This window comes from Bombyx mandarina, chromosome 01, assembly GCF_030267445.1.
Source record: "Bombyx mandarina strain Sakado chromosome 01, ASM3026744v2".
Classification (NCBI taxonomy): Eukaryota; Metazoa; Arthropoda; class Insecta; order Lepidoptera; family Bombycidae; genus Bombyx; species Bombyx mandarina.
Window position 1 is genome coordinate 15,722,524 of NC_143208.1, and position 18,535 is coordinate 15,741,058.

General features: G+C 39.0%; 1 protein-coding gene across 3 annotated transcripts in view; it reads right to left on the bottom strand.

The window, feature by feature from the left end:
- The window catches only part of LOC149503604 (otoferlin-like), a 101,028-nt gene extending 86,684 nt beyond the window's left edge, over nt 1-14,344 (bottom strand). For 2 of the 3 annotated variants that reach the window (XM_089734488.1, XM_089734552.1), the window contains exon 1: nt 13,896-14,344. In XM_089734488.1, the coding sequence (XP_089590614.1) occupies nt 13,896-13,974 (79 nt within the window). In that variant the 5' untranslated portion in view covers nt 13,975-14,344. The remainder of the gene's footprint in view (nt 1-13,895) is intronic. The other variant, XM_089734516.1, reaches the window with a different exon arrangement.
- Nucleotides 14,345-18,535: the final 4,191 nt, after the last annotated feature.

Here is an 18,535-nt window from a genome sequence, read left to right on the forward strand (position 1 = left end):
ACGTTCATGAATATATTAACGTAACGGTATTATAACATTCTCCATTTCGTCGCGTGTTTTTTTTCCTAGTTCACCTAATAATGAGAGTTGTACGAATATCAAAATCAAAACGCACGTAAGAAGTTATACTTTATTTATTTACCACCTAATAAACAAATTAAAGAGTAATGACGTGATATTTTATTATTAAATTTCATTAACATAAATATAGCCTGAAATCTTGATACACATTACAATAAATTAAGTTACGTGCCATATCGAGGCTTACAACTTCATCACACCATTCGCAACAAAAGAGGAATTATTTCGAAAGAGCGAGATAATTAATTTGTTTTTATTTTGACTAAGATTTTGTTCTTTTTTTTATTTAATTGATTTAACTTGTCAAAATCTTATTGAATTAAATATTTTCTCGGCATACTGAGAATATCGTTACAGAATATCGTATTTCTTCCAAAGGCTTTCCAATTCTTTCTGCCAAGGGCTCACATCACCCGAATAAATTCCACTTGAAATATAAAAGAGATCATATTATTATGAATATAATTTTAATTACATTACATTACGTTCCCTTTGACTTATCAAGGTTCAAAGCTTCAAGCTTTAAGCAAATTTAACGAAAGTACTTTTATACAAGACTTAGAAAAATGTATGGGTATATTAGATTTATGTACTCACTTTACAACTTAATTGCTTCTACACTTTCTTCTCAAAAACATTCTTAGAATCAGAATAGGACAATTTTCCGTTCTCGTAAAGATGGTTTTTTTTTCCTACTTATGCTGATAGCCTTGAGAGGCTATTTCAGCTTCACCCTAACGTTTGTAGGTGAGCTTACGGGGCTCAACCGGAGAGTTGCTAACACTGACCCTAGCAAGAGCAGTGCTTCGCAGAATCTACCACCGGATCGGAAACACGACCCACTGAGAAGATCCGGCGAGAAACTCAGTGGGCTGTGTCTATGGGGCTAATTCGCTCGTCGAGCCCTTCGTCGCAAGCGACGGGTTCGACGAGGGCGGTGACCGGTGCTTGTGGTGCCTAAAAGCACCGTTAATGGATCAGGAGGATCCATAATGACGTACTTTGGGCGACGTCAACGGTTTACCATTCGTTCTACTGGGTCGGGTATGTAGTTTCCAGCGGCTACGATGAGAGGGTTCTCATGTCGTGCCGCCTTCTCAAAATGGCGCAGCGATGCTGACTGTAGGTACTTACTAACTGAGTCAAGCTCCAGCTCATCGTGGAGATCGACGTTCCTCAGGAACAATGGTGCTCCGATGACTATCCTGCAGAATCGGGATTGAATAACCTGAAGGGATTTCAAGTAGGTGCGGGTTACGTGAGCGAACACTACGCTTGCATACGTCATGATGGGGCGTATACAAGTTTTGTAGAGGACGGAATGTCATCCCTCTGTCAAGGGTGACGCCTAGGTATTTGACCTTCGAGGTCCACGGTATGGGCTGGCCAAAGAGAGTGATGGGGCTAACAGTGGAGGTGTTTGCGCGCCTATTAAGGAGTGGGATGCTCGAAGTGGTGTTCGGAGGGCGACCCGTTTTAAAGAGCACCGCTGTGCCTTTCGTGGGGTTGATGTCGATTCGCCACTTCCAGAACCACTGTCCCATGGTGACTACTGCGATCTGGAGTCGCCGATGAAGCAACGACATCTTTCTACACGAGTAGTAGATAGCCGTGTCATCGGCGAAGAGCGCTAGATGGGTCGGCGGAGACCGGGGTATATCGTTAATATACAAACTAAATAATAACGGGGAGAGCGCGGAGCCTTGCGGGACTCCGGCAGTCAGTTGACGAGGACGAAAGCGAGTTCCCTCTACTCGATATCGAAACGAACGGTTCGACAAGTAGTCTCGTATGATGAGCACGAGTCTGTCTGGCACTCCCATGTTGTACAGTTTGTAGACCAAACCGTTGTGCCAGACTTTGTCGAACGCCTTCGCGATATCGAAGAAGAGGGCGCCGGTCGGGATTTGTTTACGCCTATTTAGCTCTATCAGGATGTGCTCCGTGAGGCGGTGCACTTGTTGTACGCACGAGTGTTTAGCGCGGAATCTGAACTGTTCGTCTATGAGAATTTTATTCGCGGTAACGAAGTCCCAGAGGCGTTTTCTAAGGAGCCGTTCGTAAATTTTTCCTATCGTCGGGAAGAGACTAATCGGACGGTAACTAGAAGTTTCGTTTTTCGGTTTGCCCAGCTTATGTATAGCGATAACGTCCGCTTCTTTCCCACCGCGGGAAAGATGCAGTGCGTCATAGCGGCATTTAAAATGGTAGCCAACATTGCTATCAGTTGGACTGGCAAAAGTTTTAGCGCGCGGTTGCGGATGCTGTCGGAGCCGGGTGCCTTCCTAGGTTGGAGGTTGTGGATCGCGTCTCTAACTTCGTAAGTGGTAATGGGGGGTAACGCGTCCGAGGGCGGAAGGGAATCTCTGCGCTCAACCTCCCTGTCGACTAACTCGGTGTGTTCGGGGTCCGCGTATTGAGTGCTGGTCGTGCACTGCTCTTGCAGTGCATCGGCCAGCAGCTCAGCCTTGTCATCGTCATCGAATGCCGTTGGTTGGCCTGAAGGGCGTACGAGGGGATGCATAGTAGCTGTGGTTTCGGATTTGAGAGTCCTAGCTAGTCGCCAGTATGCTTGGTGAGAGGGCGCAAGTTGTTCTAAATAACTATGCCAATTCACGTTACGGGCGTCGCTTAGGCGGGATTTGACTTCGCGTTGTAGACGACGCATCCGAGTCCGGTTTGAAAGATGGAATAGCTCACGACGGGTCTTAAATATGAATTTGATATTTTAACTATGTGGATGAAGATTCTTTAAGAAGATGACTAAATTGTCAAGTTACAAAACAACGTTTTCTAAAATATGTGCTTTGAGTGCATTAATTAAGGCAGAGCCAGTTGAACTTGAGCCTTGTTGAGATTACCAGATCCTATACGCATCAAAACGTAGAGTCCGACTTGAAACCTCAGATCGATGACTCAATTATACAAGAGACATTCAACTTTTCAAATAAAATATGTAGTAACTGTAATACCTACATAAATATTAAGTATGTAAATTGAATATAATAAAATTTAAAAAGTAGGTCTTCATTTCATTTTTGAATCGTTTTCCAAGTTCATTATCGGGGCGGTTTGATTATTTTTATTATTATCATTTTACTGTATTCTTATCATTATTATTGTCTTCTGAATAACTTAAGTTATCTATATTCACGTTTTGGCACCATAAAATATTCTACAACTTGTGCTAAATTCCATGCAATCTTCTAAATCGACAGTCAACTATTGGAGGTTGAATAAATAGTATTTAGCAATGTTTTAGACCACTACTAATTTAGTACACTGTTATGTGCTTGGTAATAGCGAGCCAAAACGAACGAGCCAAAATCGTTTTCCTTCTCGCGTCGTTTCCTCGCTGCTGAGGGTCGTGACCATCATATTTCGACAGGATTTTACTCCTTGTAATGTCCCTCCAGCGCCTTCGACCATTGGCCTCATAAAAGGCTTCATGGAATAGGATCTCTAGTGTGGTACGGATTTGATTGAACCACCTGGTCGAAATGCGGGCGCGGTCTCTTTCCTTCGATCTTCCCTGTCGCGAATAGTCCTCTCTTAGCTATCGGGTGTTTTCCGAGCAATATGACCGAAGTACTCGAGTACGCGGCGAAGGCAGAGTGTGTGTCAGGTGTGTGTGTGTATGTGTGTGCAAAATCATTAAATCACATTATTTCAACAGCTAGTTATGGGAATCCCCTTTATACTATCTCGAGATTAAACACAAGATTGAAATATCCGATTTTTATTTCTTCAAGCTGTACTTTTTAATGCGTATAAATAAAAATTCAATTTAGCCTATAGTATTTATTTTGTCATCAATGCTTTCCTAAACAAATCATCCGATTTTATTGCACCTTGGTACTGTTGTTGTTTGCACTCCAGAAAAAACTTCTATAGTATCAATGTACTATAGATGACGTGCAAGCAGTTTAATGAAATCACACGCTAGGGTGAAGCTGAAATAGCCTCTCAAGGCTAGGTATGGTATAGATAGAAAAAAAATTAAACCAATATTATATTCGTTCAATTAGCAACTATCAGACTAGCGAAAAGATAATACAAACTACATTACAATATCAAATCAGGCTTTATGCTTCTCGTGCCTTTACGTTCTAATCTAATCGTTTATAGCCTAAGGGGCTTTTCCATCAACGCGCGAAACTAGCCTAAGACATAGGAAACCCAAAACAGTAACACTCAACTACCAAAAACAATATTACGTTTTTATTGTTTTCCGTATACAACTAAATTTCCCGAGGGCTCTCGACAAACTTTCGAATCTCAATTTAATCCCTAAGCCGTTTCATTTTAATCGATAATCATCACTTTAGTTCGTGCGTTCTCGTGTCAAAAGCGTTATCGCGATGTGGTAGCGCGAGATAAACTGTATATTTTCATCGGACGCGTGTCAATTAAAATGTTATTGACGTTGTGATGATAATTTTACGCGATCTACACTTTCGCGCAAATGAAGATTGACATTTAAATATATACAATCTTACTTTCGTTTTTTTATACTTATTAGCTGACCCGGCAGACTTCGTAGTGCCACAATCGATAAATAAAATACCTAAACTTTTGTATAAAATAAACTTAAAACAAACAAAAGACGGGGGACACATCAAAGGAAAAACAAAATTGTTATTTTTATTTGTTTCCGAGCATTTTTATATTTATCTACCTTTTAAACCTTCCCTGGACTTTCACAAATAATTCAAGACCAAAATTAACCAAATCGGTCTAGCCGTTCTCGAGTTTTAGCGAGACTAACGAACAGCAATTCATTTTTATATAATATATAGGTGATATTTTCTATATTCCGATAACTGCTTCGCTGCTGTAATTGTTAGGCTAATCAATAACAGACGATATTTAAATATTAAAACTAGACTTATTGTAACATACAAAATTCGAACTTTACTGGAGGAGATTTTGAGTCTGTTGGACATTATCCTGTCTATAATCGCGATTTCGAGCATATGATAGCTATTACTAACAGCCAACTTACAAGTAAAATCTCTATCGTGTTTTTTTTATTGCTTAGACTGCTGGACGAGTTCACGGCTCACCTGGTGTTGAGTGGTTGCCGGCTGCTGGAGTCCATATATATATGTACAACATAAATGCTACCAGTCGACCCACCTTGAGACATGAGTTCTAAGGTCTCACTTGTAACAGTGTTTTAAAATATTTTAACATTTATTCTTTGATCGATTTGTTTTACCAATATTTCTACTTAATCTATATATTAATACGTGATGCAAAAACTTTGTATCCCTTTTTACGAAAATTGCGCGGACGGAGGAGTATGAAATTTTCCACACTTATAGAGAATATAGAGAAGAAGTGCACAATGCTAATATTTTTTTAAAATAATTCATAAAAGATACATTTAATCAATAAAGAAAACATTACACACACTACCATGTATTTGACACACACCCGTAGACTCTTTGTTTATTGTCAAACTTTCGTTATTGCTTAAAGTCTGTAGTCAAATTGAGAATAGGTTAGTATTGTTTATCTTTAATATTACGAGTATTTGTCTATAGTGTAGTCTTGGCGAAATCTGTAACAATAGGACCATAATAATGTTGAAACTTATAATTTCAATTAATTATAGTCGAATATCGACTACTGCGGGACCACTAGTCTACTTAATTCTACTTAATCGGATACTATGAAGTAGGAATCTCCATAAATATTTTCGGAAAGACGTAAAAATTAACCAAACAAATGTGAGAACGTAACTTTTCTATTCATCATTTCCTTATTCTCCAATGTCGTATTGAATAAAAAGAACGGTGTATTTTTCGGTAATATAACGAATGTTTCTGTTGTTTTCTATTATATTATTACTGCCATGAACAAAGCCAACTGGCTTTAAAAAGAAAAAGTATGGCCATAAATTCGTGAAACTAGACAATGTAAGGATAAGGTCTTTTACTCAAGATAATATTCTTTTCAGTTAACCGAGATATAGAAACGCCTGAACAGTTTCCTTTTAGGGTTGCCATCGTTTCCCAATTTGGTATTATTGTTTTGAATAAATGGATGATTCATCGCCTACCTAATCAAGTGGTTACTGGAGCCTATAGATAGACATTACAACATGAATATCGCCACCCACCTTAAGGCATAAGCCCACTGAGATTGCGTTTCTGATCTGGTGATAGATTCTGCGAAGCATTGCTCTTGCTAGGGCTACTGTTAGTAACGTCCTCCGGTTAGAACCCCGTGAGTTCACCCGCTCGCTTGGTTACGCTGCCATAGCCTCTAAAGGCTATCTACCAGCTTAGGTAGGAAAAAAAAGAGACATGAGTTGAAGTCTGCTGATGACACTTAAAATATAACTATTTTATAAAAGCAGTTGTAGCAATATTTTTGTTACAACCCCATCGACCGTACTTTATTCATATTCTAGTTTCGCTAACTTTTAAACTTAAATCTTAGTAAGTCCCTCAGGCATAAAACTAATTTGTTCGCCCCAAGTTCTATTGAGTAAAACTTACGATTGGAATAGCAGGAGCAACAAGTTGAATTTGTTGGCCGCAGTTTGGCACTTGAGTTTGCAAAGTTAGTTTGGTGGAGTCTTTTATTTGTCTAGATGAGATAGATGAGTTTGTTTCTTACGTAGAAACAAAGTGTCAAACCTTTGAATACAACTACTATTGTTTTCCCTTTACAAGTTGTCCAGTTGTTACAAGGTGTCTATGCCTAGGGGGCACGCGGTATATGTGGGACTGGACGGCAGATATTGGGAATAGACCGCGAGGTCAAGGATATTTATGAACATATGTCAAGTCCGTAATTCATTAGAACAATTGGCACCTGCCTACGGGATTTGAGCACCGGTATAGTTGCATTCCACTATATGCCTGCGTTGGGTGCTGGAATTCTTCGGAGATATTGCTCGTAAAGAGGGTCACAATCTAGAACAGCTGATGGTGACAGGAAAGGTAGACGGCAAACGTCCCAGAGGACGCAGTCCCACGAGATGGTGAGACCAAATACGAGCTTCCCTGAACATCAACTTCCACAATGCCCTCCATGAAGCTAAGGATCGCAGCAGACGGAGGGAAATCGTACGGGAGAAACTGATGCAGCGGGGGAGTCACGACCCTCAGTAATGAGGAAAACGATGCGAGGAGGAGGATAGTTGCATCACTCACTCTATCCCGGGCGTCTTATCTTTGATACACGACTACTTCCTATTTATGATCCGCTTCGTGTTCAGCAATTATCGGAGCTCCTTGAAACTTTGAGACTCTCACTGAATAACTTCTGCTATTCACCAAAAAACATCAGGTCGAACTCAGCTATATCATCATAACAGATAAGAGGTAGAATAAGTTTTTTTTTATTGCTTAGATGGGTGAACGAGCTTACAGCCCACCTGGTGTTAAGTGGTTACTGAAACCCATAGACATCTACGACGTAAGTGCGCCACCCACCTTGAGATATCAGTTCTAAGTCCTCAGTATAGTTAGAACGGCTTCCCCACCCTTCAAACCGAAACGCATTACTGCTTCAGGGCAGAAATAGTCAGGTTGGCGGTACCTACCCGCGCGGACTCACAAGAGGTCCTACTACCAGTAATTACGCAAATTATAATTTTGCGGGTTTGATTTTTTTACACGACTAGCTGTACTCGCCCGCTTCGTTGGCATTTACGTATTTATTTTAATTAGAAAAATTGGTACCCGCCTGGGATTCGAACACCGGTGCATTGCTCAACACGAAGGCACCGGACGTCTTTATCCTTTAGGCCACGATGACTTTTAAAAGTAAATAAAAAATAGATATACCTACTTAACGCTTGCTAACCAAGTACGAGTAGTACCAACACGATGAAATAAAAACATTGTGTAATGAAATTTAAACTCATCAAATTTATGAATTTATATAATTACCCGCACTAGTACCGTTGTTTCTTTTTTGTACCAAAGAAGTAATTTGCAATAGTTTTTTTTTACCTTTCTGGTGTGCGATTAAAAAGTTATAACCCATTTTGACGTGACAACGTCTTATAATTCGATGGAGCCGGCTGCACGCACGAAAAAACATGACTCATGTGGCGTTACCTCGCACTGAGGCGTACATGCTTTCGTCAAGTATGAAGTTCAATGAAAAGTGAATGTGGTGTCAATTGTTTATAGCAACGATAATTGCGATAATTGAAAAATTAAACCATTCCGTCAGTATTTTCTTATGACCTTGTCACGTTCAACTATCGTCAGTAAACCGACTTTACAGACAACCGATTTTTTTTATAATATCTCATTAATGTATTACATATGTATTTATACTATCTTATGCAATACAATTGTGACTACGATTTCATATCTCAAGATGGATTTCGATGGATGGATAAATTCATTTTATTGACCACGGACTTTGCTAAGTACTGAATGCCTATAGTGAGATAGTGAGCTTTGTCACTAGAAAGGCAAATGAAAGATACAATATTCATTTTAATACTCCCGCAAGCTCTACCAACGACAAGACTTTGAACAGGATGATTCTTATAGTGAATGTTCAAATATTAAACAAAGCTTCTACAGCAAAATCAATGTATTTTAGGCCTTTATCTTAAGTCAATTTAATATTCCGCTCAAACCTTTTACAGTTTTAGTTTAGAGCTTTTTTTTTCTTTTTTCAATGTGAGCGAACGTCGAATGTTTTGTTTGATAGATATACTTTCATCACGTCCTTACGGATCCATCAGATCCAATAACTATATATTAATATATAACTATATAACAATAATTTTGCGGGTCTCATTTTTTATTACACGATGTTATTCCTTCACCGTGGAAGTCAATCGTGAACATTTGTCGAGTACGTATTTCATTAGAAAAATTGGTACCCGCCTGAGATTCGAACATCGGTGCATCGCTCAACACGAATGCATCGGACGTCTTATCCGTTAGGCCACGACGACTTCATGAGTCGTCATAATGTCTTTTCAAGAAAAATCTCGCAATTTTTTAAAGACTACCACACGATTTCACGGCTCTACTGAAGTTCAGCCGTTGCCGGATTCCGCACCATGAAAATAACAATTACAGAATCTTTAAGCCGTCCTAATGGGTAATACCTAGTCAGGTCATAAATTCTGTCACATGTTTAATGTAAAATAATTGAAACAAGTTTATTCATTATGTAACCATTCATATACCAAAATGAACTTAACAAAACATAGATTCTTATGACACTAAAGTTTATTCAAAATGACCTCCGTGATTTTGAATACAGGCCTTCAATCTGCGTGGCCAGTCGTCTATCGCAGCACGAACGAGGTCCATGTCAATATCGGCGGCTGCCTTAATCAAGGATGTTTTGAGTGACTCCAAATTGGGATGAGGTTTTGAGCACGCCTTTTCCTCCAAGTGTTGCCATATTTTGTAATCTAACGGATTCAAATCTGGAGGAGGGCCAGTCTTCGTGCCGGATGAAGTCGATTTCACGCGCCGCCAGCCAGTCTTGTGTGCTCTTCGCTCTATGAGCTGGCGCCGAATCTTGTTGGAATACCCAGTGCCTGTTATTGAACATGGTATGAGAAACAGGTTCCACAAGGTTCGTCAGGACTGTATTTTGATACACAACTGCATTCGTTTTTACACCTTTCTCACAAAAATGTACCTCTGTTAAGCCCCAATAAGAAACTCCCAACCATACCATGAGCGAGGATAGAAAATTACCTCGTTGGACACGCGGAATACGGTTGCTCGCTTCTTCACTACTGTGTGCGTACACCTTATCATTTTGTTTGTTGTAGCTCTCTTCTACGGTAAAAATTTTTTTATCCGAAAAAAGAATTTCCCGATATTTTTTTCCCGCGTACCGCTTCAACAAAGCGCGGCATCTCTTCAGTCTCAGGTCCATTAGACGAGCATTCAAACGATGTCCTGTTTTTCTTCGATATGCCCGAAGCCCTAAGTCTTCATTTAACACCCTTTTCACCGTGGTTCTGCTTAACCCCATCTGAAGGGCCAACAGTTTCTGCTTACGTTTGGGATTTCTTTGAATTCGCGCCTTCACAGCTTTTATCACTGCTGGAGTCCTAACAGACCGAGGGCGACCACTTCTTGACCTGTCATCTACACTAGAGTCTTCATTCTATCGTTTGATGGTACGATAAACGAATCTTTTGGTTATATTCAAATTTTTCAGTTTGTTAAAAATTTGAATTGGCGCGTAACCGCAACGATGCAACGCAATAACTGCAACACGGTCTTCTTTAAGCGTCCACTCCATATTTAAAAATGAGTAAGATTCTAAAAGTATACATTTTTATTTTCATGAACAATTCGAAATTCGAATTCAATAAACTTTTTTGTGGCCAGCATTCTAAAAGAAAAGTTTTTACTGTGTGACAATATTTATGACCTGACTAGTTACAAACAATATCCGGGCACTGACAGTGAATGACGTCTCATCAAACAATATTAATACAAGTCTATGTGTAAATCTAAAGTGAGAGAGCAAAGATTGACGCTTTTGAAATGTGGTATTGGAGGCGTATGTTGCGAATTTCATGGACAACACGCCGGACCAACATATCTATTCTAAAGGAACTCGATATTACCACAAGACTTTCCGCTATCTGCTTCCAGAGTATTTTCACTCTCACTTACCCGCTGATCAGATCTAGTAAAGACACTCACCGTCCTGCCAATAATCAAGGCTATAAAGACTGCCGAGGCGCCATGTAGGACACCGGTGACTTACATGACAGTCAAAGGGTTAAACTAGACACGACCCTCAGCAATGAAGAGACCGACTAAGAAAAATAATGTCTAAAGCTCTAAGCCTTTTTTTTTTTTTCTCGGGCCGGGGGCCGAACCTCCTACGAGGTCCCCGCGCCTAGGGGGCGCGCGGGGTATGTGAGACTCAACGATCTGCAGGTGTTGAGAGCAGATCGCGGGCCCAAGGATTTTAGGGCCCACCCACTAAACGACTCCCCGGCACTCTTACACCCGACGTCCGATCTCCGTCCGGGGTCAGAACCCGTTCAGAGTAGGGGGGTTCCCGCGGTCAACACTACAACCAGACACGCGGCGCCACCCCGAGGACGCCCGACCGACGGGTCGTCGAGGCGATATTCGACGACCAACAACGTCAGTCTCCGCGGTACGGCGGCCCTACCAGGCCGCCCGGGCGGTGCCGCTGGTGTTCCGGGATACCCCGCTGGGCCAGAACCAGCCTGCCGGGTCGGAACGCGATACACCGCCGACCGGGTTAAAGCTCTAAGCCTAACCTAACTACTAACTAAACAGCTAACTAAAACCCGAAAGGTGACATATAACTAACGAACGATAAATTAAAGGGCATTTCAATTAATAAGAGAAAATGTTTATTCCCTTTGAAAATCCTTTGAATTGAATCATAAACAATCACACGTTACAATGAAGATGTAGGCGTAAGCTGATTACGTACTCCTACTTGAGCTATTTCTAGAATTGCGATTGTACTGTACCGGCATAGAAATAAATATTATTAAATCGAAAAGCAAAACCTATTTCTGCGAATCGTATCCTTGAAAGGAGCTAAATGAAGAAATCGCGTTTCAAGAAATCTATATATTAATACGTGAAGCAAAAACTTTGTATTCCTTTTTACGAAAATTGCGTAGATGGAAGAGTATGGAATTTTCCACACTTATAGAGAATATAGAGAAGAAGTGCACAATGCTAATATTTTTTTTAAATAATACATAAAAGATACATTAAATCAATAAAGAAAACATTACACACACATACATACATACCATGTATTTGACGCACACACGCATGCATACTATTTAATGTCAAACTTTTGTTCTTGACGTCTGTTGTCAAATTGAGATTAAATATTGTTTGTCTTTGTTAGTATTTTTTATAGTGTAGTCTTGGCGATTTTTGTGATTATAGAAGTATAAAATACAATCATAATAGTGTACAAACTTACAATTCCAATTACTTATAGTCGAATTTAATAACTACTGCGGGACCTCTAGTTACGTTAAAACGGTAAGTAGCCTAGCAATTTGACGCTATAACTTAATGCAGCGGAATAGGTAAACTTTATTACCTAATACCATTGCCCGCGCAAGTTATTTTTGTAATACTTTTTAGATGCAAGCATGTGCCCTTCTTGTGGAATTATAATAATTGTGGAGAAGAATTGAAGAACTATTTATTTATCTGAAGTTCTGTTTTACCTCCTAATAAACGGGTCACCTTCCTTTCTATTTCTGCCCCTACGCTGATTTTTAAACTCCCAATTATTAGGACAATTGCCAGAAAACAATCGTTTAATGAACCAATTAGTGAAGCCAATGACATATCTCAATCGCGACTCCGGTCCTTTGTCTTGAAACGAATTTAAATCGGCTAATAAGAAACAGTTACAGCCAACAAATCTCTTATAACTATTGCAATGAGTGCAAATTATGTTACAAACAAAGAAAATCTGTTAATTTATTACGTGCTTCCATATTGTGCTAACGTAATTGTACTAGCCCAATACTGGTGTTAGGATTCGGTCACTATCTTCGTCGAACCCTTAGATTAAGAGTTCGACGAGCGAACTAACCTATACACACAGCCATCTGAATTTCACGCCGGATCTTCTCAGTTGGTTGCGATTCCGATTCGGTGGTAGATTCTTTTTTTTTTTTGGTGCTAGATGGGTGGACGAGCTCACAACCCACCTGGTGTTAAGTGGTTACTGGAGCCCATAGACATCTACGACGTAAATGCGCCACCCACCTTGAGATATAAGTTCTAAGGTCTCAAGTATAGTTGCAACGGCTGCCCCACCCTTCAAACCGAAACGCATTACTGCTTCACGGCAGAAATAGGTAGGGCGGTGGTACCTACCCGCGCGGTCTCACAAGAGGTCCTACCACCAGTGAAAATTCTACGAAGCACTGCCCTTGCTAGGGCTAGTGTTAGCAAATTCTCTTAGATTGAGCCCGTGAGCTCACTTACTCGTCCGGGCATATCTGGCATAGCCCCCTAAGCTACCAGTGAATAGATAGGGAAAAAGTGGTTGAGCATTTTGAGTCCACACTAGTAAGGACCACCACTTTGCCTATTCAAAACTGTAAAGCAGTCATGCGTCTAGTTTTTAAGAGTGGGATAGTCGTTATAAAAGAAAATAGAGACTTCAGCCTCATGTTTCTTGGTATAGGACGCCATTTATGACGATAATATGTCCTTGAGCAACAGTAATCACTTAACACCAGGTTCCCTTCGTTCACCTAATAAGAGCACTAAAGAATGTTGCCCTCAGTGTCACAAAAAAATGGCTATTGCAGAAAATCAGCCGGAACATATTTGAAGAACAAATCGCTGCTTTCTTTTTCTTTGAAGCTAAAAATCGCACACAAGTGTAAAAAACTAATATGAAAGATAGAAATAGATAGATAGAATAAGGTAGAGGAAATATTTAACTTCAACATAAAATTAAATGGAATTTGTGAAATGTGCAAAAAAATCAGAACATAACAGTGCCTTAAATACGATCAAATACAAAACCTCTGTTTGGGAGCGCCCGCAGAGAGTGATAATACAAAACCCAACATTGACAAACTTTATCCTATAAATTGGATCCCGTGAAACATGAACATTTTATACTCGTACTTACCTTACCTAAACTATTACTATATTTTTTCATTTAATTCTTGACAATGATACTGGGGTACTGATTCGCATAGTTTCAAACCATTTTTACATTTTAACCTTTATTATTTATTAATGCGAACGAAGCGAAATTTTAAAGAAATTCAAAAGCTAGTAGGTAGTTAATATTTAATTAATAGTACTTACCTCGGAATTCGAGTCGGGCATATTTTTCGTTCTTGCATTTCAAGATTTTGAAACGGTTTAATTTTACGATGAGCGACATTTTTATTTTTGTTAATTCAAATTTTTAACGGAAACGTCCAGAAGTGCCACTAGGCACCGAAAACTAGGTGCCTCTTTGCAGAGGAAACAAAATATTCAAAAAGCTCACATCGTGAAGCAAGATCTTAGATGGGACAATAAAACTGAAAATGAAACCGTGAAACCATGGTGATACTTCAAATAAGTTGTACAAGTTTCGCGACGGACCGTCAGCCTTGGGTGGAGGGACCGGGCGATGTATCTGAGAGTCGAGCGAGGAATGATTTGAGGGCGGGCGGCTCTCCCGGAGGCTAACTGCACCCCGCCCTGCTTTCCCCGCGGCGTGAACCAGGCTTCATTACCGCGCAGAAACAATGAAATCGTTCTGCGCCCTGGAATAACATTAATTTTTAATATACATACATAATGATTTAAAACACATCAATGGATAAAATTAACACAAACAATAATATGAATTAAAAAATATACATATTTAAGAATTCCCTTAATTTTCTTTGTTATTTAGCTTCTATTGTCTTTGATATTAAATATGCGTATTATAATAAATTTCAGCTTAAACATGAATAATAATGTGTTACATGGACAACTATAAACAAAATTCACAACTCAAAAATGCGGCAAATGAACAAATTAGTCACAAAAGCCGCAGAAATATTACTTTCAAAGCCCTATTTATTTTTATTGTTCCATCTTCGTATTTAACAAACAACATCTATATAAATACATATTTCGTTTTACGAATGGAATAATAACAATGATTTTAATTTGGTTAAACATCAATTTAACCAAGCCGTAAGCGTACCTACACGAAGATCAAAGATCTTTCCAATTTATAGCTTCACTAAGGTTAATTTAATTAATAAAATGAAATCTTTAACAGATATGTACAATAACTAATATACTTTTTCCATACGTTTTTTGTGTATATTTTAAATATGTATACGTCCTACGTTCAGTTTTTTCGATTATTTAGGTATACGCCCGCGAATATTAAATATTTCACAAAAATACAGTTTACGGCATGGAACCAAGCTGGGAGGCACCCTGTGATAGAATAGCTAATCACTAACCTCTTAGAGAAGAACGAGAACGATGTGAAACCATAATTACAAAATATAAATCAAATACCATTAAATAACAATACATCAGTTCACACACACGGCCGAAGCAAACTCTTCATAAATATTCTATTGTACTGCATCATACTTTTTTTTATGATTGATGGGTTACTGGTGGCCCGGAGGCAATTCCAGTTTCACCAGGACAAGTGGGCGAGCAAAGGCTCAGCCTAGAGGGGTGGGATTTGCTAACAGCTGCCCGAGCCGCGAGTATATTTAATCCAAAGGAGACCTAACAGCTCAAGAGCAGCTGCTTCGCGAATGAATCTACTACCGGATCAAAATCGCGACCCGCTGAGAAGATCCGGCAAGAAACTCAGCGAGCTGATTCATGGGTTAGGTTGCACGTCGACCTCTTTGTCGAGTTCGACGTGTACGGTATTGGTGTCCTTAAGCCTGCTCCTAGTGTTAGAGCTGAAGGCGTCTAATGCAAAGGTTATTGGATCTGATGGATCCGTCTGGACGTGTGAATCATTCTCTCACACAGCCAAAGTCCTATAAATGTAAATGTTTGTTTCATTTTATCTTATTTCCGTTTCATCGGGTTTCAAATAACAACGCTGCTAAAGTTTTGACTTCCTTTTTTTGGGTCCGTAAATAAATTCGTGAATACCGAATCCACAACGTGAATGTAATAAACGCCACTCACTACGCAATACAATATTGAAGCCGCGAATGCACAGATATAACTTTTATGCGATAGTACAAACTGATATCCATAATTGTTTACCAAAATTAAAGCATGCAGCTATGACAGAAGTTGTTTATACATTTTTTTCTTGAAGTTTTATTCTCGTAAGTTTTTTAGCGAGAAAGCTTTCTTTCGCTCTACACTAACAGTTTCTTGTGTCCTGCCCTAAATTATGAACCATAATATCTTTTAATTATAGTGATTTACTGATTTAGAATAAATGCCTTTTAGATATTTTTTGGATTTTTTGGATATCTTGAAATTTTTTTTATTGCTTAGATGGGTGGACGAGCTCACAGCACACCTGGTGTTAAGTGGTTACTGGAGCCCATAGACATCCACAACGTAAATGCGCCACCCACCTTGAGATATAAGTTCTAAGGTCTCAAGTAAAGTTACAACGGCTGCCCCACCCTTCAAACCGAAACGCATTACTGCTTCACGGCAGAAACAGGCAGGGCGGTGGTACCCACCCGCGCGGACTCACAAGAGGTCCTACCACCAGTAATTACGTAAATTATAATTTTCAGGGTTCCATTTTTATTACACGATGTTATTCCTTCACCGTGGAAGTCAATCGTGAACATTTGCTGAGTACGTATTTCATTAGAAAATTTGGTACCCGCCTGAGGTCGAACACCGGTGCATCGTTCAACACGAATAGGCCACGACGACTTCACATTTGTAATAATGTTCATTAAATGTGAGCCTTGACTTTCTTGTCTGGAGTTCGCACAAACAAACTCCGAAGCATTCCGAATGGAAGCGCTTGTGAAGGTCTCCTCAATTTAAGGAATTCTAATTTTGTATTTTAGCTACTTTAGTTTTCTCCTCCGGGTGTGTTTGTTAAAAGGTACCTCACTCCTATCGCCAAGTCGAATAATTTTATTTCATTTATTAATTCGCAATGTCCCAGTGTTTAAACATAAATATAACGACCCAAAACCAGACCCAAACAAATAACATTTGCCCACTATTTCGACCGAAACTATTTCCGTATTTTGCGGTGCTTAAGTTAACAAACAACAACTAACCAAAAGTTATCTTCAATACCACTGTTTTCTTATTCAGAGGACCGCAAAGCAAATAGCAGTTCTGAGTCGATCGAGTTTATGAGAACTAACTGAAATTAAATATGTATTTCGGCGGTGAATTTTAGTAATTTAAGCTTTGGTACAAATAACAACTAGGCTGCTTACATTTTTAGTGAAATGCTTGTTTCACCGCATTCAACTGATAATCATGAAACAGTGAAACAAGTTGAAATTTCCCGGAATAAAGAGCTGCTTGTGTCATTCTGTTCTAGAAATTGTCAGTCGATTTATAGGCCCGATGCGTACCTATTCCAAGCTACTGGAATAAGCTAGCTTTATGTAGGTATTGTCACGTACAAACGAACGCACTCTCGTGATTATTTCAAACCGTGCAAAATTCAAACACTGACACGTCCATTTCCGAATGCCATGCCCCGTAACAGAAATTGAGAACAAGAGCATTTTAGTGTCTTAAAAATAAACAATTCGGAGTAGAATCACAATATACGAGTTGTGCCTTTAATCATAGATAATACACATAAATCTATATATATAAAAGGAAGTCGTGTTAGTTACACTATTTATAACTCAAGAACGGCTAAACTGATTTGGCTGGAAATTGGTGGGGAGGTAGCTTAGAACCAGGAGAAGGACATAGGATACTTTTTATCACGTTCCCGTGGGACGTGACGTAAAACGTGGTATATATAACAAAATGAAACTAATATGGAATAACAGAACGCAACTGACAGCTAAACGTCTATGGTTAATTACAAGACAATTTTGAAGTTGACCGGTTGATGTGTTTGTTTCGAGTTTCTATTGGCTTATTGTGCCGAGATAGGTAATTATTAAGAAAGCCATGCTGGGACTAATAAAAAATTTACCTTGATAAAATCAAAAGTCTGCTCATTTATTGGATCTAAGGCGGAACAAAGTTCGCCGGGTCACCTAGTTAGTTATAAATAAGCAACTCAAGCATTCAACAAAAATGTTTGCGGGCGTCGGCCACTAGATGGCTTCGCTTCGATTAGTTTCTCATTGCTCCTATAGATGATTAATTTTTAATAAAGGATTTTGTAAATTTTCAGAAACCACTAATTGATAAAATCTAATCAATTTGTCTATAACAAATAAAGACTTGTATGATTTATTAATTTTTTTTCTGCGTTTAGTTACACAATAATTAAACGCCTTAACTTTAACAACATATGAGTTTATGGGCATTCGCTACAAGATGTCGATAGGTATGGTATTCGATGGTAGGTCGATGGTATTCGTAATAAAAATTTTACTTCGTCACATTTTAATTACCGTTTTGAAGATTTTAAGAACACAAAGACAGATAGTAGACAGTAAAAAAAATTGTAAGTGAATAAACTGTGTTTTTTTTTCAATCAGTACTCCATCATCCATTCAGCGGCATGAATACTAATTGTTTACAAAAACTATTATTTCTAAATCTGATAATTTATTAATATTTAATGCAAAATATGACTTCTATTGAAAACTATGAAATACACGATGTTCATTTGTATAGATGTATTTTATGATTTTGCAATACTCGACTCTCGGACTCGAAACATATACTCGAATGATGGAGATTAGATTCAGACAGAAATGCAAACTAATTTCGACTGTTTACGCAAATGGAAAACAGGAATGAGATGAAGAATTTGAGTATTATTTTTACTTTAGCTGTTAAATTTGTTATTTAAA